The 20,661-nt window shown below is 35.7% G+C and overlaps 2 protein-coding genes across 2 annotated transcripts; both read right to left on the reverse strand.

The window, feature by feature from the left end:
* Nucleotides 1-5,772: 5,772 nt before the first annotated feature.
* LOC106771333 (probable protein phosphatase 2C 33) lies at nucleotides 5,773-7,794 on the reverse strand. The gene is made up of 5 exons (XM_014657297.2): nucleotides 7,121-7,794; nucleotides 6,902-7,019; nucleotides 6,595-6,818; nucleotides 6,139-6,498; nucleotides 5,773-6,027 (listed from the first exon to the last, which is right to left on the reverse strand). Exons 1-4 carry the CDS (start codon nucleotides 7,664-7,666, stop codon nucleotides 6,274-6,276), a joined length of 1,113 nt encoding a protein of 370 aa, XP_014512783.1. The 5' UTR covers nucleotides 7,667-7,794; the 3' UTR covers nucleotides 5,773-6,027; nucleotides 6,139-6,273.
* A 1,110-nt stretch (nucleotides 7,795-8,904) lies between these two features.
* Nucleotides 8,905-19,781, reverse strand: LOC106771943 (phosphoglucan, water dikinase, chloroplastic). The gene is made up of 19 exons (XM_014658016.2): nucleotides 19,319-19,781; nucleotides 18,620-19,229; nucleotides 18,428-18,514; nucleotides 18,216-18,347; nucleotides 17,388-17,513; nucleotides 17,119-17,297; nucleotides 16,299-16,383; nucleotides 15,015-15,179; nucleotides 14,857-14,909; nucleotides 14,244-14,452; nucleotides 14,022-14,140; nucleotides 13,508-13,578; nucleotides 13,203-13,320; nucleotides 12,476-12,562; nucleotides 12,311-12,397; nucleotides 12,147-12,223; nucleotides 11,852-12,002; nucleotides 11,154-11,271; nucleotides 8,905-10,042 (listed from the first exon to the last, which is right to left on the reverse strand). Exons 1-19 carry the CDS (start codon nucleotides 19,507-19,509, stop codon nucleotides 9,138-9,140), a joined length of 3,570 nt encoding a protein of 1,189 aa, XP_014513502.1. The 5' UTR covers nucleotides 19,510-19,781; the 3' UTR covers nucleotides 8,905-9,137.
* Nucleotides 19,782-20,661: the final 880 nt, after the last annotated feature.

A 20,661-nucleotide genomic window follows, 5' to 3' on the forward strand; every position in this document is an offset into this window, starting at 1 on the left:
ATTTAAATTAATTAATTTAGCATATATTTTTTAAAAGTCAGTTACAAATTATGTAGTATAAATATTTATGCTTATGCTCAATAAAAGATATCAGTTTCCCTTTTATTCTTTTGCCTCTTATACGTTAAAAGAGCAAAAAGGATCTTACGGGATCTGTGATATAACCCATAAACACCTACAACCACAATATAGCCACCACACATAAAATGGAATCTCAAACCTCGTTCGCTACAGTTTCTATACCTGTATTTGATGGACAAAACTATCAAATGTGGGCTATCAAAATGGAAGCATATCTAGATGCTAACGATGTATGGGAAGCGGTAGAACAAGACTACGAAGTGGTTCCCTTGCCAGCTAATCCTACGATTGCTTAAATGAAAAATCACAAAGAAAACAGGCTTCGAAAGTCTAAAGCCAAATCAATTTTGTTCACAGCTGTATCTCCAGTCATTTTCAACAGAATAATGACGTTGAAAACGGCAAATGAAATCTGAAATTTTTTGAAGGAAGAATATGGAGGCAATGAGAGAGTCAAAGGAATGCAAGCTTTGAATCTGGTTTGAGAACTTGAGATGCAGAAGATGAAAGATTCAGAGACGATCAAAGATTATGCGGACAAGCTTCTCGGCATTGCAAACAAAATACGTCTTCTAGGCACTGAGATTCCTGACTCTCGAATTGTTCAAAAAATACTTGCAACAATTCCAGAAAGATATGAAGCCACATTGACTTCCTTGGAGAACTCAAAAGATCTCTCTACTATTACCTTGGCAGAACTTTTGGCAGCACTTCAGGTNCCAGAACAAAGAAAACTCATGAGAGAAGAAGGTCATATTGAAGGGGCTTTGGCAGCTAAATTGTTGAAAAAAAGGTCAGGAAGTTCCAACCACAAAAATTATAACAAATCCTCTAATGTTTTTCCATCATGTCCTTTTTGTAAGAAAAACAATCATCCACATACAAAGTGTTGGTGGAGGCCAGATGTGAAATGCCATAAATGTGGACAATTAGGGCATGTGGAGAAAATATGCAAGTCATNAGAAAAACAAGAGAATGTACAAGCTGTGGTTGAAGACGGTGAAGAAGACATGCTTTTTGTTGTTTCTTGCTTTGCTAATGCAAGATCAACAGAAAGTTGGCTAATTGATAGTGGTTGCACGAACCACATGACTTACGATAAAGGATTATTCAAAGATCTTGATGCAACCTACAACACAAATGTCAGAATTGGAAACGGGGCACAAATAGCAGTGAAGGGTAAAGGAACCATCGCGATCAAAGGTTGCACAGGTTTGAAATTAATTAGTGATGTTTTATATATTCCTGAAATTGACCAAAACTTGTTGAGTGTTGGCCAACTTCTAGAGAAAGGGTATAAAGTTTTATTTGAAGATAAAAGTTGCATGATTAAAGATTTGGGTAATAAAGAGTTGTTCAGAGTTCAAATGAAAGGCAAGAGCTTCGCCTTGAATTTGATTGATAAAGAGCAATTTGTTGAGCACAAGGTTGAAGACAATATGCAGGAACAAAGGCTGCCTGAAATTGAAGAGAAATCACTCGTATGCGCGACTTTGCAATATGGAAAACAAACGAGGTTACATTTTCCAAAAGACAAATGGGGAGCAACAAACAAGCTGCATAATGTCGGAAGACCTAAAAAAACCCCATCTCTGAATGGCAAGAAAGTAAAGCTAGTGGGTGTTAAAGTTGGTGGAAGTCAAATTAAACCGGAAAAATTGGAAGAAGAAAAGCATCCTAAGACAACTCTTCCTGAAACAAAAGCTGAAAATGCGGAACAACAAGGCAATACTGAAAAAGGGAAAGACGCTGACAACTTAGAGTTAGACGCAGTTTATGAAAAGATAAAGAAACCAAAAGTGATCAAGACTTTCAAAAGTANAGGAACTTCAGGTGATACGGACAAGGACGAAAAGACTTAAAGTATGCTGACTTTGAGTCAAGGAGGAGTATTGGAATTTTGTGACTCAAACANCATTTGGTTGAAAGAATCAAAACTGTTAAATAAAAATATATTCATATTCTATTTTTTAGGAGGAATTTAGACATTATTTAAATTAATTAATTTAGCATATATTGTTTAAAAGTCAGATACAAATTATGTAGTATAAATATTTATGCTTATGCTCAATAAAAGATATCAGTTTCCCTTTTATTCTTTTGCCTCTTATATGTTAAAACCAATAGGATGGATTACTTAGTGGGATTGAAGTTTTAAAACGTGTTTTCTGTTCATGCTCTGCATTAAACTTTGTCTACCATTCTCCTCCTTGTGAGTGTAAGCCATTATTGCTGAATAAAATCTACCCTTTGTCTTTAAAAGAAAGACAAAATACAAAAATCTACCAAAAAGAAAGCTTTACAACGATTGGTTCAAAAGTGTGAAGATCAAGTACAGAAAGATGAATTGACCTGTCTAGGTAATAAAAACAAGGGTTAAATATGCTTTTAGTCCCTAAAGTTTCACTGATTTTTGGTTTTAGTCCCTGCATGAAACATTGATGGCATTTTGTCCTCCTAGTATGGAAACAAATATGTTTAGTCCCTAATTTTTAACGGTGTTAATTTTTTGGTGAGGTGGCTAACGGCACTGCCACGTCTTTATTGTGCACTTCTTACCACGTTGATTTGTGGTTAGAAACCCTTAGGGGTCTCCCAGTTCCAAACCATCTCAACATTTTCCTTTGCCTCGAGACAAACAAAGACCCAAGGCCTTCTTGGAACGTCGCCTGCCACCGTTCCCCTCCGACCACAGTCCCGACCACAATTCACCGGGCCACCATCTCCACCACTCGACTCCATCGCCACAACCCACTGGAGTCAACGCCGGCCATGGCGTCAATCCCCTTCTCTCCCCCCCTTTTCTTTTCTTTGCACGCAGCCATCGGTGATGGAATAAAGGAAGATGTGCACACGGTGATCCAGCTACATACCTCCAACAGAAGCAACAAAATTCACGTCCCACATGGGCTGGACACGCTGCAACACTTGTGAGTTGATTCCTCAGGGATTCCTCAGGGACCATCCAGCCGCCACAGAGAAAAGTAGAGAGCTGCATTTTGCATTTGGAGGATGGAAGAAGACGTGACTTGATTGCAAGCTGCACACCGCCACTTTGAGATGATTTCGTTACATACAGCAAAGAAAGGAGGGCTCCAACAATTTTGTATATCTCTTCTTGTTTTTACGCTTGAACCAGAGAATGTGTTATTTTATATACATTGGAATGCATTTAGTTTGGAAGCAGCTGCTGCAATTGGTCATTTTATTCAAAATATAGCATTCAGCATTAGTAGTGCAGCACGGTGGAAGCATTGGGAAGCATTAGTAGTGCTGGACATCATTGCATATTGGCTGCGCCTCTGACATTGCTTCCTCTACACACCATACACAATTGCAATATTGTCACTAAAGAAAAATACCAACGATTTCCGATTTTTTTTTGCAGAAAATCACAAGGACCCCATTTAACTAACACTACCTGCAAATCAGAATACTAACACTAACCCGAATCTGCTTTTCCATTTAACTAAGATAACATTGAAATCGCGCTTAATAATTTCATAATCCTCCAACAATGAAACCCCCAAGTTCGAAGCGGCCCCAATCGAAGCACTGTTCATCAGAATAGGAAGAGAATCGTTGACTGAGTGGTGCTGAGGAGGTGATGATGCTTGAGCAGTGGAGAAAGCTTTGTTCTCTGCCGGTGGTGGCTTGAGCGAGCAAAACCAAATCTGTTGCACGGTGATGACGCGAAAAGACAAACCAGCGAGAGGTAGGAGAAAGCTTTGGGTGGCGGCGCGTGGCGTTTCTGTAGCGGCAGCTCATGACGCCGGCGACGACGAGACTGAAGGAGGTGGTGGCGCGATGGCTGGATTCGAAGACGTGACAGTGTGGTGGCGCAACCCTAGGCTAGTGCGAGAGAGAGAATGGCTCGTCGCCAGCGACGCATTCGACGGAGCGAGAGTGGCTCGCGGCTGCCGGCAGAATCGAATCTAGGTCTTTCTTTTGCTCTGAAGAAGGGACCTTGGGGTGTGTCCGGAGAACTGCGCAAATGGGGTCTAGGAATAAAATGCTAAAGAACACCAACCAACCAACGTAGCAAGTACTGGTCAATGCCTTGGAAGAATACGTGGCTGTGCCGTTAGTCACTTCACAACAAAAACTAACGGTGTCTTTAGGGACTAAAAATACGAGTTTTCATACTAAAATGATGAAATGCCATCAATGTTTCATGCAGGGACTAAATCCAAAAATCAGTGAAACTTCAGGGACTAAAAGCATATTTAACCCTAAAAACAAATTACTGCACAAATTAAAAATAGAAAAGAAATATTACTGGATAAAATCCCTAATGTACACAATAATAGTGAAAAGTTTTTTATTTGTCTTTCACTTGAAACCATTAATAACCAAAAAATACGATAAAATATATTTAATTTCTTTATAACTTTCTAATTACCACATCTAATATTGACTAATTTTTAATTTTTTTTTATAAATATATGTTGTATGTTTGAATTGAGATATTCACTTAATTACTTTTTATTTAGTAAATTAGAATACGAGACTTTATTTGAAATTAATTAAATTCTATATAGCTTATCCAATGTCAAAAAAATAAAATATAAGATATAGAAATAAACACCTTTATGAAAATTTAAAAAAAAACCATATATTAATTTTATCTATAAGTAATACGAAGTGATCTATAAGGATAATATTTCATAATTTTCATTTTAATTTTAATAACACCCAAGAAGTGTGTTCTTAGTTCAGATTTATATAATTGCAATTTTATTTTTTAAATATCTAGTTAACACGTATCATACGTTATACATTTTCAAGATAAGAAAACCAAGATTACAAACTAAACCAAAAAAAAAAAAATGGTCAACATGTTAGTAAAAAAAATTAATGAAATAACAATGTAAAAGCATGTAAAAAAAACTACTGTGATAACAAATATAGATGCGCATGGAGAAGTTTATCCTATACAAACACGCCAAAATCAGCGAAAATATAATTCAATAGTTGAAGCAGAAGTTATTACTATGTTAAATTCAGTTTACGCAATAGACACAAAACAATGTAAAACATAATGCATTGACGAATATCATAGAATAATCAAGATCAGCAAAAATTCAAGACGACTCTATTGTCTAAGTCAGCAATTAAAAAGTGCAAATAGTAAGAATTTTGACCACATGATCTGCAACAGTTAATGTTTTCATATATTGCACTTGACCCTATCTGGAAGAGTGATCTGTACATGGCATTAGGGTATTTAGTATCATAGTTTACCGGTAGAAGACACAACCTGTGTTAGACTTACAACCCTGGAACGTTTTAGTTAAATTGCTAGCACTCCAATTAGGATTCATAACCCAGTCAGCATCATTATAGACAAGGAAAATGACAAATAAAAATGGTGGCTTTACAAAGTGTATTTCTCCTTTGCCCAATTTATAACATCAGTGGGTTATACTCATTTTGCTCAAGACGTTCAGAGCTACATGGAACTACAGCTAAGTATTAAAGAATTAAAGGTCAGGCTTCTGTCTCAACTCTACTAACCAATGAAATAGTAATCTACACGAAACTATTCTGTTTCAAAAAAGGACTTGGCCTTGCGTTGCCATAATATCCATAATTTGGCTTTGGAAGGTGTTGGGTATTTGGAGTGTTTAAATTAAAATGTAAATAACAAGGAAAAACATAACTAACAGGGTAAAATACAAATGACAGAAATAGCAAATAAGATTCTTATTCTTTTCATTTCTCTTGTTTGAAGCAACCCCTGGATGAACTACATAATATAATCTAGAGACTTGGATATACAGATAGGGAAAAGACCTTCGGCTAAAAAGAAAATGACAGTAGTATCCCTTTACCCTGTACATGTAAAAATATAAGATAGATTATGTCATTTTGCACACACACCCGAGGTTTAATGAAATTATGTTCCGTATGTATTTACATCGCTACATCTCTCCATCCATATAACTGCATAAAAAAATATCAAGTGACATGTGTTAATGGGGTAGTATATAAATTTATTTTGTTATATAAATTGAGAGATTTATTTGGGGAGAGAGAAATGAAAATTTGTTAAACCTTAGGATGTGAGTGTATTTCTGAAATTGGGAATGCAGCCAAACAGTCCTTCTTCTAAATTAAGAGAGTGATGGTTGACATAAAAGATATATAGTGTGGGCACTTTCGTTAAGGTTCCGCTCTATGTAGTGGTGGTTACTGCTCAACGACATTTGATGGGTCTTTTTTGGGAGTCGATGGTTTTGAGTCCGACATGGAATTAAGGAAGAGGCAAACTACAGAGCAATCATCAACCTTAGAAGTGGGAAGCTTGGTTTTCCATGCATGAACAGCTGCGTCAACCAGCATTCGAGCCGCTGAAGAGCGTGGACTAGATGACACAATGGACACAACTTCTTCGTTTGATAAAACATCCCATACCTAAAGAGATTTGAAAGTATGTACATGATAAAGTAAGTATGTGGATGGTATGATATAGATGTGTTTGAGAAAAGAAAAAAGGGAGTTAAGAGTTACCCCATCTGTGGCTAACACAACAAATTGATCCCTGTGATTGAGGCGATGATAAGAGAGATCAGGAACAGAGACGAGTCCAAAGTCCTTGAGACAAAAATCTCCAAAAGACCTTGACATGGCAAGCCCAGGGGAGTCAACATTGGGAAGCCATAATCTATAAATTCCCGGTTCATTTTGAAGGGCGAACACTCTTCCCTTACAAATCCTTATCCTCTCTGCTTCCCCTGATGAAGAAAAAACAGTAAGAGAAGAAAAAAATCCAGCGTTGTATTGGATGCAAATAAAGAGGTGGGTAAGAGAGAGGTACTTGGAAGATCAGGCTTAAGGTCAGTGGTAAGCTGAATGGCAATAAGGGAACCATTGCGGTCATGGGTAGCCAATACAGCTCTGGAGTCACCCACATTAGCAATAAGAAGGTCGTGGCCCTTAAAGGATGGAGGGAGGGAGGGATGAATGAACGAAAATTGAAGAAGGTGGCAGATAATGTGAAGTGATGGGATGGGATGGGTTGCGATGTGATACTCACCTGCTTGAGCAAGGTAACAGCCGTGGAGCCACTAGAGGAGCAATCGATCTGATTCTGAATTCTGAGGTCTCTGTCCATGATCTTGGAAGCTGTGATAAAAGATTGTCTCAGCGTCGCAATTTCAGTTGGGGCAATGGTACAAGGTTCCAAGTCGTTGTTCATGGATGTGCTAAAGAAATTGCGATTGCTGTATGTGCTGTCAGGATTTGAGGAATTCCACTGAGCCATGAGCTTTAAAGGAAAGGAATCCCTGAGTTTCTTTGCAACCAAATGGCCATAAGGTCCGTGGCCATCGAAGACACCGCATAAAACGGTGCCGTCGTTCGAACAGAAGTTGTCCCAAACAAGCATTGCATCCTGGTTGATCTCTCCGTAGCCTTTTCTGCAGTACAAGGAAGCAATCTGCGATGAACCGTTCAAGAACAATCTCCCAGGAACTCTGTGAACCCGCATTTCAATCCTATAATCCGACAATTCGGTTGGACTCCACAACCGGTCATCGCATGCATCCGATGGTGCCCCCGCGACGGAGAGGCAAGATCCCATTCCCACAGATTCCGACCCAACACACCACTTCCTTCCTTCCTTCCTTATCCTAATGAACGAAGCAAGAGAAACAAGTCAATGCAGCGTGAATCTCCTCAGCATTTTGATGCCATCGCCTACTGCCACTCTCTCCCTCCCTTTTACAATTATAGGAATTGAACCAAGATAAAGATCATTATCCAGCTAAAACTACAATAGTTAGTTACATAGTTTGTTAGTTTGTTGTATCTTCCTCGGATAATTCTTCTTTTTTTACTATTTTTAACTTTTTCTAATTTCAAATATATTATTTATATTATAATTCAAATTCATAATAACTAGTCAACTCTTTTTTTTTCTCTCTTTATCCATCAATGATCCTAAAAACTAACTTTGATTACGATTATTTGGTTTGTAGACATTCATAGAGTTCTCTTACCTGAACAAAAGTAATATATTTCATAGAGTTGTGTATCTTTCTAACCTAATTTTTATTTTTAACTTTGAAATTTATGGTAATTGATGAAATATTAGGTTGATTTAGTGAAATTGCATAAACTATTCTAGTATTAAATTGTCTTTAATGAGTTAATGTAGTGAAGTTGCATTTAAGTGGATAATGCAAATAAAATGTTTCTAATATTATTTTGCTTAATTACTTATGTTATTTATAGTTATATTTACCCTTCATAATAAAAAAATTATCCACCAAAAAAAAATTACCCATAACAAAATTGTAAAGCTTATTTAAATTTACTTGTATAATTAGAATAATAATTTTATTATTTTTTATTTTATTATTTTTTGTTATCATAAAAATAATAAAATTATTTTGTATGTTATATACTTATTCTTTGTCATTATAGTGTCTCCAATCTCTTCCCTTTTAATTTTCTGATATTATTTATATATAGTTTGGTTAGTGATGTGAATCTACCCTCTTCTTGATTATTCAATGTTATTTATTATTTATTATTTAGCTTATTTTTTAATCTAATTTTGAATATGATTTCTTTTGGCAAATAAATATAAACTACATATATATTTTTTTTTTACCTTTCACATTTACAATTTCAAGATATTATCTTTTTAATTACAGTGTTAATATAATTAAATGGAGAGAAAAAGACAAGTTATGATAAGACAGAGAAAATGAAATGACAAATAAATATGTATGTTTTAAACTTTTATAACTTTTTAATTATTAGTATTAAAATTTAAGAATGACCCAAATGATTTTTTAATAAGATGAACAAAGATTTTCACTCAAATGCATGTTATTAAATTAGAAAACGAGAATTTAAATGAGTACAAGGTATCGAATACGAAAGCTAGGCCCTTTAAAGTAAGATTTTTGGTGGGGAGGTGAGTTTTGAGCTAGTATGAAGTAAGAAAAATGTCTTTGAGGAAATAAATCTACATATTTCAGTGTGGTGCCATAAACAAATATGTATATGCTTTCTATATTGTATCGAATTGAATGTGCAGTCCACTACAGGGGTTGGGGCCTTGTCTGTACGATAAATATGTCTTTTCCAACAAGACATCCTTCCACATCCTGTGGGCAACCGAACTTTCTCTCCAGGAAAAACCCAACTGCACAAAGGCGTTGACCAAGTTGTCTACGGAAATCCGAGTCAACTGTCAGTGGTTTCTTGCTGTAATCAACGGTCAAACGGATAACCTCCCCATCTGCAGGCCCTGCACCTCGTACCAGCAATTCCTCACTCAAGTTAGCAAAAGCTAGGGTTTGCACTTGCCCGTCAAATTTACCCGATGATAAACGCCATGGTGTACCCCTTGTTCCAGAAGCCAGAGTTTCACCAAGGCCAGAAGCAATCTCAGCCTCCACCAAATTATTATCCTGCTTTGTTGGGCTCACAGTATGTAGTACAAATGATATATCTGGTGAAAGCATTTCTTGGATCAGAACTGCCATTGAAGCTTCCATCTGAGGAACACCAGCAGCACGCCTGCTCAACACTGCTCTCCGAGTGTACAGTGAAGCCCATACTTTGCTAACGGCATTTGCAAAAACTGTTGGATTGGAAGGACTAACATTGGGTATTGATTCATAAAGTCCAGCTGCTGACATTCCAGCTAAGTCCTCAACGTTGGCACTGGATCGAACAATTAAATGTGCATTGCTTGGGAATATTTTCCCAATGCTTTCAATGATGTCTTTCGGTAGCTTGAGGGAAGAAATTAATTCCTGGAGTTGATGGCACAGATCATCAAGTTCACCACCCTCTAGTTTTGCTGTTTCTATCTTTTCCAGGATAGACCTGAATTCTTCGGTGGAGTTACTCCTCTCTAGCTCCAATTCCATCGATCCAAATGGTAAAACTGCCCCAGAAGGAACTCGAAACGAAGCAGGAACTCCCTGATCACTGTAAACTGTCATTCAAAATTCAGACTTCAGAAATGTGATTTACCAAAAAAATAGTAGTTGTTCGTTATTAAATTGTTAACTTGTCTATTATGATTCTGATAACTGCAATTACACCGCATGTAAATCTTCCAAAATCATCTTAATCGTCACAATCAATAATCTTTTAAGATCTCATTTAACTGACAATATATGGTTCAACGTCAGCACTTCACTCTATTTGAATATAAGAACATAAAGCAAAGCCGTAAGGGAGAGAAAAATGCAGCTGATATATTCACTAATGACATGATTAATATTTAGTTATACGTGCTTTTAAGTTAATATGCTTAAATTGGATGACATTCCAAAATATGACATGCCATGTATATAAGATATGGCATGAACGGAAAAAATAATTTAGTGCTGAAACCATTATCAGGAGCAGGAAGGTGAGGGTGGGACATCCTTCAAAACCACATAATTAATCGCTTCAAACAGGAATTTCCGTTTTTGATAAAGTAAATAAATTTTCTTATGAGGGACTGGAACATATTAGAATTGAAAAATATATTCTTTGGCGGCCAATATCTAGCATGTACGGTTTTAGGTCAGAGGCTCTTTGACGGGTGTTTGAGGATTGAGTCTTAACACAATGCACATCTGCATGCAGACACATCAGTATTTGCCCATCCCCAATTACTGGATAAAAATATTAAACCTTTTTTATGAAGTAGAAGAATTCGTTTAGAGGAAAAGAGTAAAGAGTCAGACTGGAAAACATCCTCCAGAATATAGGGGAAAAAAATATAACATCAATTTAAAGATGAACAAGATTTAAAGCATTGTTTCAATACAGTTCTCTAATGGTCTTGAGCTGACCAGTTTCAAAACAACATCTTGAGCTGGAATATCTTTCTTCATGACTGTTAGTGAACCAGAGAGGGCGTCTTAAACAGGGACAATGTATTATTCCATAATGAATATATCATCAGAAAGATAAAATATGGCACTACTTGAGTTAAAGTTACTCGTTCCAATATCAATGGTCAGACATAGTTATGCAATTCGTTGCTTTTATTGAATCTCAACTTTTTGTTTGTGGTGCCAACATATTATTTTCAGTTAAAAAAATCTCACCTTTATCAGAACTTTCAGACAGTGATGATAAGCGACCGCATGCAGCAGCCTTTGCACCTGATGTCTGTATTTCTGCATCAGGAAGCAAGATAACTCCGCCAGAAGATGCACCCTTGATCTGAAAAGAATGGTAATTGAAGAGTTAGATTTAAGGGTTTAGGACAAATGGTAATTGAATAAATGCCAGGCTTATAAAAATAATTTCTGTGAATAATAAGAGTTAGATTAATATGACATGTGGTAATATAAACCAAGAAAGAGGTGATACTTCTGAGTTCTGAGAACAAGGCAAAGACAAGCAAAGGCCTACAGTGGTCTGACTGGTCATCAAGGGATTAAGGGGACAGTTTAGATGGAGGAAAAAGGGAGTACAGCTGTAGCCGGGTAAGTTGTAAGTGTTTCTTACAACAAGACTCATAGGTTGGGACTGGAACATCAGTTGTTAGATTCAAGGACTATTTTCTTACTTTTAAAACTTTTTTCAAATTAACATTTTGAAACAATTTATTTTGTTTTGTTCTAAAAAAAGTTCCTTCAAACTGTTTTAAAAGATAGTTTTCATAAAAAAAAATGTCAAGTTTTTCAGACGAGAGTAAATAGTTTTTCATAAGAAAACCTCATTCATTTTTACCAACCTGTAATTTATCTCTAAAATATCAACAAAGCCAAAAAAAAGTGAATAATTTGTCATTCTCTACCTGATCAAAATTGGAGATTCTATTAGAAGAAAAAGAAGGAACTTCAACTCCAGAAACATAGTCATCAGAAGAACTTCTAATGGAAGAATTGTCATTCGTGTCCACTGAAGAGGATAACTTCAGATTAACACCAGCAGTTGATGCTTCCAACCTGAAAAGTTAAATTGAAGCAGGAAAAGAGAAAACTCAAACCATTATACCATTTTGCTCAAAAGATCATGTCAAAATACAAAAATATATGGTTCAGTTTTGAAAACAATTAATAATGGATGTAAAAATTGTCTGTAAATATAACCTCACATATGACCCAATCAGCCTTTGTATATCAGCAACATTTTCTTCATCTTCACATGTGACAAAGACGACTTTTTCCTGTAATAAAGAATAGCAGTACGAATGTCATATTGTAGATATTCAAACATCAAAATCATTAATCGGATACTTAAAAAGAAGACTGGCCTGGCGTGCCCTAACACCAAGATGAGACAAGTGAGGCAGTTCTTGCTGAAGTATAACTCCCACTATGTTCCTCCCAGCAGCTGTTACCTGCCAGTGTAATGAAATTATAAATATTAATATTTTAATATTTCCATATACTCTCAAATACAAATATAATGTAGCTACCTCTTCGTCACCATCAGCTTTGTTAACTACTAAGATAATAGGTCCTTCCACTGATGATGGTAGTGAACCAGGAACAATTCTTTCAACCTAGCTCAAAGAAACCCAAATTCGTGTTAGTCAAGAATGAGGATATCACTACCCTAGTTAGTATCCATTTGTTTTTTTTTTCTTGTTTTTCCCCAACTTGCAGACTTAAGTTTGATAATTGATAGTATGAAATTACTTGATCTCGTGGACTTCTTTATTGTATTAAACCATGTGTCTGCTTCCTATTAGTGCTTTACCACTTTCATGGACTTTATCATCCAAAGAGTGAAGTATGAGATGTTTTACCCATGATGGGTGATGAAAGACTATGGAATGAAGGATCTGGTGAGATATGATATCTGTCTTTCGATTCAATTACTTCAACACAAATATGCTATACGCTGCAAGTGGTCTTTGCAGTAAAAAAATATCTTGATGGTCAAGTACTGATGTATGAAAAAACAAACACCATAATATTTATGACATGAAGTTATGCTGGATTACCATTTAAGCTCTATGTTGCAGTAGTTCTAGTATAAGGATAAATTCCCTTTTAAGGTATTTACGCAAGGGAAGAATTACTTCTGTAAATGCAATTAGGGTTTTCTATAAAAGGTTTCTCTCTCATACTCAGAAGAACACAGTAAATATTATAGTAACATTGTCCATGATATTTCTAAAAGCAACTTGGTAGTGGTACCTGGACCAATTTTCCCAAAGCATCTCCTGGAACAAGAACATCCCAACCTTGAGAACCAAGGGTACTTCTAACAGCTTTTAGAAGAAGCGTAGATAGTTTTGAAACCTGAAAAATCACACTTAAAATGTACAGAAGAAAAGTCAGATAATAAGTATATTCATAATATACTCCTTGAGTTTGGTAATGAAATCTGTAGTTGAGGAATAAACATGAAGAAAAATCACAGATAGTGGTGAAAAAGCTTTTGACCATATTTCCTGAAACTTTCTCTAACCAAATTTGCAAAGGACAATGCATTAACATACCCAGCTCGAATCTCAGCTTCTGTATATGTGCTGACACTGTTTTCAGGTATTCCAAGAGCTTTACCTAGTATCTGCAACATTTAAAATGACAAGTTTGTGTATTTCAAGATATATGCATTTAAAATGAAGAGGAGTCCAACTGTGAAAACTAAACAGTACCAGTATCACGATACAAATTATTTAACTTTGAGACGAAGGAAGAACTACAATCAAAATTTCCATCTCTAAATTGAATTTCACTCATGTTCTGATTCCTATCTGGCTAAAGGTTGTATAATAATTATTTCAAAAATATTTATAGGTCACACATCACGACTATTAAGGGTGTTATTAAGACTAACAAACTGTGGTTATTTAATTATACTTTTCCACTGAGCGGACTTTTTAAATTTGTGTACTCCCTCGTCTTCTTTGCATCTGGCTTCATTTTATGTCATATTTCTTTAGTATATCTTTGCATCAGGCATTGAAATTGCAGGCCATTAAAACCATCATCATAATAATACTTTCTAACCTGGACTTTCTGTGGGAATATCTTAAGAAGTTCTTCAGTATATTCATCAGTTAGCCTCTTTGATCTATCAAGAGTAGCTTTCAGTCTCAATGTCCAAATTGTCTTGCCATCTTCATTTCCTGAAACAAAAGGAGTACATTTAACATGAAAATTAGTCAACACTGTCTACAATGATTTTAAAAAACAATAGAGAAGGGACCCAAGAGAAGGCCTTCATGTTACCTTCTCTTTCATGAAGGCCTCTTTTACTCCAGGCAATGAGTTCATTTTCAATAGCACCACACTCTTCTGGCTTCCAACCAGATAACTTCAGCTGGTGGATTCCAATGATAAGGGCTCCAAGTGGATCATTCCACAAGTTTACATTTTTTGACTGCACATTTGCGGCCAGCCAACTAGCACCTCCCATAACTTCAAGCTCGTTGAGAAATCTATTAATGCGTTTAGAAGTTAATGTGATACCAATAGAAAGATCTTGTTATACAATTTACAAGTATCTGTTGGCTGGAAATTTTCCATATGTCCATCAAAGAAGTTCTACACAGTTCAATGATACTACATCCTTATCAAGTGGCTTGACTTCACTGCATCATTATATTTTACCCTTAGTTCTTGCCCTTTTAAAGTATTTAGATGATTTATGGTCTAATAAACATCTATCTTAATGCAGAGTATTATGCACTATATTCTAGTATTATCTACTACCGTCTAAGTAGTTAAAAGTACTCCATGCCTTTCATAACATGTGTCCTTCGTATATTTCATAAAAAGTTATTCAACTTATGAGTATCTGACAATTTTACAAAATTTAATAAGAACAAGGTCGGACAAAAACCTGCTTAAAAGAACAAATGAGTAATCCTCAAGGCCAATCTCACAGAGGCGCCACTGTTCCTCCCCAAAAAAGATGAGAATCAAAAGATGTTCCATCATTCTTTATAAAGAAAATCAGATGCAAAGTCTGGCTAAATGATTGAATTAAATTAGTGTCACCTTTTGTCGCATAGCTATTGCAGAATCTGGAGCATCATTCCTGAGGCCACTTTCAAGACCCTTTACAATAGTTTCTCTCAGAACATTTAAAGATTCCATTGTTTTAAATAAAAGTTTAATTACATCTTCTGTTGCAGCAGTTGATACTGCTACAGTATCCATATTCTGGAAAATTTACAAAAGATTGTCCCTTATCAGTAGATGCCACTATCAGAACAACTGAGAACCAGTCACATAAATAGGATAAATGCTACAGTACAAGCACCATAATAGACTGGTCAGATTACTTCTTCATACTATCAATTTACACTACTAAATCTTGTGATAAGCCTTGAAAGAACTACACTACAAAAGTTAGCCATTACAGTAGAAGAGTCCAAGACTTATCCCATACCTCCAATGTGGACTAGAGTACCATAACTTACTATTGGATCCCAACATCCCATCATGTTCTACTACCTAGGGCCTTTTCATTCTCTGGAAGAAACTAAAATGTCAGTATTATTACACACACTGTTCATTTGCAGTTGAAATACATGGTGTAAAGTTTTGATTAAAGTTGATAGGAACCTAATATCATTTATTAGAAAGTGAGGAAGTACTCCCCAATTTACAAATTTCAACACAAACACTGCAGAATTCAGAGGGTCTGCACCTCCTGCCAATACCCAAAAGATCCTATTCCCTCACTAATTGAAATGTCCTTCCCTTGCATATGCTTTTTCTTATTTATATGAAAAATTACTTATTTTTCTAACTACTTAATTACATCCTTAGTCCTCCATCAATTGTGCAATTTTGTCCCTCAAAGGTTTCTCCTGCTTAAAATCATGTCCCTCCACCCTAGCTTCATTTAATATTTAAGTCATTCCTTATGCTGTTCATTGCTATCATAAAAGCAATCATGCATTGTCAACACGGCAATTGAGTTAATGCAGCTAGAGCTCCATTTTAGGTTATTTGGGTAATGTGCAGGTTGTCGCATCAACTAATTTTGCTAAATATTATATGAAATCAAGATGAAAGTACCTGGTTGTGAATGGGAGAAAGCTTGAGAGCCACTTATGACAATTGAAGCCCAAGAGACCAAAACCCAACAATAGTCAAAATGGAATTAATCATTTCCCAAAGCATCTCATCTCCCAACAAGCTAACTCACTAACAACTAATTATTCTACCATGAGTTAGTTGACATCTTATTCCATAATTAGTTTATTCTAGTTGCAAACATTCAGACCAAATCAAGAAATATAAATGCAAGAAAATCAAAACAGGCAAATTTACCTTTTTGCACTCCAAGAATGAATTAAGTGCTGAAATGCCGTATTCATCCATGGATTCATGAATTGATTCTAGCTGTTCAGCAAGACTGCATGCAACATGACGAAGCCATCCATGAAAGCATCAAATTATGATTTTCCAGTACTAGTATAATACAAGTTTAAATGATTTGAATATATCCTTGAAATTTAGTACACTATGTTCAATCAAAAGTGTACAATCCAGATTTTTCAGTCACTAATTAAACACAAGCCCAAATTACTTGAAAATATCCTGGAAATGTAGTATACTTCATTGTTGGCTCCCCTCAGCCACCCTCCCCCCCAACCCCTGTCAAACTACTACAGGATTCACAAGAGATGACAAGCCTTTGCACAAGAAGGTTTAGTCTAGTGACCTTGCTAGGAACAGCCTACAAGTTCTATAGTCTAAAGCAGCTTCTCTACATGTGAATTGTACGACACTCCCCATGCTCTACAATGTAGGAGATTAATTCATTTAATCACCATTTTCTTTTTATTGGAGCCTCTACTGCAAGTTGCTTCCAACGAAATTGAACATGGGAGCTCATAAAATGAGAAACTATTACATAGTGTTAATCGGTTGATTTTCTTACTTAGGAAAATCCGTTTACTTCATAATGGTTACTTTGCTGCCAACAGTAAGAGTTCATGCAGTTTCATGATCAGTCAATTGGTTAACAGCCTAATTGTGTATTAAAATGATGGGGGAGTTTTCAAGAGAAAACTACGTAGTGTCTTAATTATAAAAAGAGAAATTGATGTGAAGACGAAGCCAAAACTTCTGCATATTCATGTCAAACCTGCCAGCATTGAAGAAGTCTTTGAGTTCTAGATGAAATATTTTGAATTCCTTTACAAACGATTCGCTGTATTCTCCAGGGTTTTTTGTGATTTTAGTAAGCATAGCTTCTGTAGCAACCAAATCTTCAGGCCCAGCATTTCGGTGAAGCTTGTTTTGTATTGTATGCTTAATTTGTAACTGGACAATAAACAATACAGATAACAGCTGACCTATTATTAACATTGAAAAGCAATGAGATTTCATACTTTATGTACTATGAGGAAACACCTTGAGGTCATGTGGGATGTCATTTCGATGAGCAATATCTCTAATTCGAGTAAGAGGTACAGATGCAGTGAATTCAGCCTTGAAAGATGGCAAACATGGATGAATCTTTCGGATGACTAGAACTTCCTGTATGTTAATGAAAATATGGTAAATGAAAGAAATAAGGCTTAAACTTTTCCGGACAGCAGGATATAAAAAAGGTGGTAAATGTAAAGGAATATTATATCAAGTTTTCAACAACACTTTTAAACAATAATTTCCAATTCCCGGACGTTTAACATGAATGTATGTCAGGCATTTTAAAGGACATGGCTGAACCAAGCAAATAATTTAAATCAGAACAACTGTTAGAAAAGTTTACAACAAAAAAGACAAGGAAAACATTAAGAAGATATGAAATTAATTGACTGAATTTTGAACTATAATGCTATCTTCAAAAAATATAAATAAGGGTTTGTTTGAATAAACTTCTCCATAAATGTTTTTAATAGAAGAAAACAAGAAAATTGAAATAAATTTCTACAGAAGTTGACATTAACTTAAGCACAAGTAAAAAAGACAGATTTAAGAAAAAAAAAAAAAAAACAGATAAGAGATAACTTATGCATAAATTAATTTGAACTTCTCGAAAAGTTTATATAACTTTTTTTCTCATATGTTTATCTAAACAAGCCTTAAGGCCAAAACACACCTACTCATCTAAAATATACTGCAATGTACAACCTATGACATAAATACCCACCCTCATATAACTCTTGTTAAACATCAGCAATATCTATAATGCAATAAGGACCACATGATCCACTGCCAAAAGTAATAATAGATCACCTGTGGAGATATATCCTTCCGAGTAGTGTGTCGCTCTAGTTCACGAAATATAAGCCTTGAAATCTCAGCATGCCTATTGGGGCGGTGGTGACCTCCATCTTCAAAACAAGATATTTGCCCCGTGTTTATCCACTGCACAGATAATGTAAGAAGGGCTCAGAAGCTGGTAAAAGAAGAGCATGGATGATTGAATGAAAAAGAAAGAACAAGACCTTGAGATAGATAGCTGAGTACAAGAGAGCCTCCAATCGATCCTCCCCTTGCAGACCTTCAGCTATAATATCACGTACGATATCAAGCTTCAAAGTGAAAATTATGGTTAAAGTTAATATGCTGATTAAGAAGTAAAGGTACAGGTTTCTAAAGAAGGCACTGAGGGAAGGGAGTATTATGAACTGAAGTACCTTTCTCCACCAATTCCTGGCGTTTTGGTCGGCTTGAACCAATTTGAGAGGCAAGCCATGAAGACCCGAAGTGTCCCATTTCCTCTGTGTTTCATGGGTTCGATGCTCGTTGGATCGCATGAAAGAAATAGGTTTACCTTGCCACTGACCTACAAAGGGACTTGGCTCTGCCTCTTCAGAAACAGAAGAAGTAGCAGCATCGTACGCATTACCTGTCTCCTCCTGTAGTTGTGGTTGTTCATCCAAAGGGTGCAGCTCCAAATTTTTTTTGGTTGCGTCCCATGTAGCGACGGTGGCAAAATTACCTGCCACGGGCAACTTTAAGTCTCTGTTTTCCCCCGCTTCCCAGACCAAAGTCGAGTCCTTTTTTACAATGACGAATTTAAACTGAATGTGATCGGTCCCTTTAAATTCCAAGTGACACACCCATCCATTTTCGGTCCAGTTCAAGGGAACATTCTTGTTCCATGATCCTAATTCCTTGGCGGATCCTCGGATGACAACGTGATCGCCAAATTGAACTTGGTGATCTAATCGAACTTGCAGACGAACTTTGCGGTCCATGGAGACGGAAGAAGGATTGTCGTTTCCTTCTTCTTGTTCTTGGTCCCTGGCATTGATGGAAGTAATCAGTCGGAAGGAGTAAGCAATAAAAATGAAGCATTAGAGAAAGAGAGAGAGAGAGAGAGAGAAAATGACCTAGTTTGGGTTTGAGGTGAGGATAGAGCGGAGAGTGGCGGAGGCAACCGGTGATGTAGAGGGCGCAGCGGAGGGAGCGAGGGAAGAATGAATCTGAGATGGGTTTTGTAGGAAGAAGTGGAAGTGGAGGGATGGGCATACACACAGAAGCATGGGCGGATGGTAGACGCATACACACGCAGAGAATCCATTACGTAACACTAACTTCTATTCTTCTTCTTCTTCTTCTTCTTCCTTCTCTTCTTCCTCTATACTCAACTCCCAGACAAGATCAAGAAGATGATATTTTGGAATGTGAGCATTACACACGTGCATACCCATTCCCTCTCAACTCCTTAACACGTGCCTCCAAACACTTTATTAAATTTCCCTAAATATCCTTCCCTTCCACGGCTCAAACACATCTTCTTATCATCAACACTGCAACTGGTGTCCCAACAAGACAACAGGAGATGGGATGGGAGCTACATTTATTATAAATCTTCATTATAAATATTCCAACCACATAAATATATGCTTTTAATATTAAATAACAAAATAATAAAGGTTTCCAACATTTTCTAATACCATAAACATCATAAAACTATCTACTTTTATTAGATTGGTTCCTTGTGTCTTGTTATATCTTCATGAAACTAATTTTGATATATTAAAAAATTAATATATTTTAAAGACAATACAGAAAAATTAAGCAGATAATCCAGATTTGAACATAGAGATTAAATTAATAATTAATACAACTTATTTTAGTAAAAATGTTAAGTGCTGATAGTTTTATTGTTTTAGCAAATACTATACGATAAGAAATTATAAATAAATACTTTTTGAAATAAACTTATTTTATTTTTTAGTTCTCTTTTTGATTTTTTTTTAAGATTTTTTTCATCTTTTCACCTTTCTTTCACTAGCTCCATCTCTTTTCTCCTTCTCTCCCACACCACTTTCCCTCTTTTTTTCTCGTCCTCCCCTACAACACACCAAACGATATTACCTTCATTTTACAATTTTAAATAAAATTATGATTTAATTAAGTAAAAACATATTAAATATTTATCTTCAAATATCACATTATTAATTGGAGTTATATTAAAATGAATATCCTGTAGAAAGGGAGAATAAATTGGTTAATAATGAGTTTTATATGAAGTTTCAAAAATGTTTAATTGATTTTTAATGACGTCTGGACTGTCTTCAAGATATTAGAAATACTAAGCTTTAACTAATTATTAAATATGTTAAAATATATGTAAGATGTTTATTCTCTGTTTTAATTAATTATATTAAAATTATAATCGATTAAAAATAACAGTAACATGTTTTTTTTAAATAAATGAATTTTGCCT

Source organism: Vigna radiata, chromosome 8 (genome assembly GCF_000741045.1).
Source record: "Vigna radiata var. radiata cultivar VC1973A chromosome 8, Vradiata_ver6, whole genome shotgun sequence".
In the NCBI taxonomy this organism is placed as follows: Eukaryota; Viridiplantae; Streptophyta; class Magnoliopsida; order Fabales; family Fabaceae; genus Vigna; species Vigna radiata.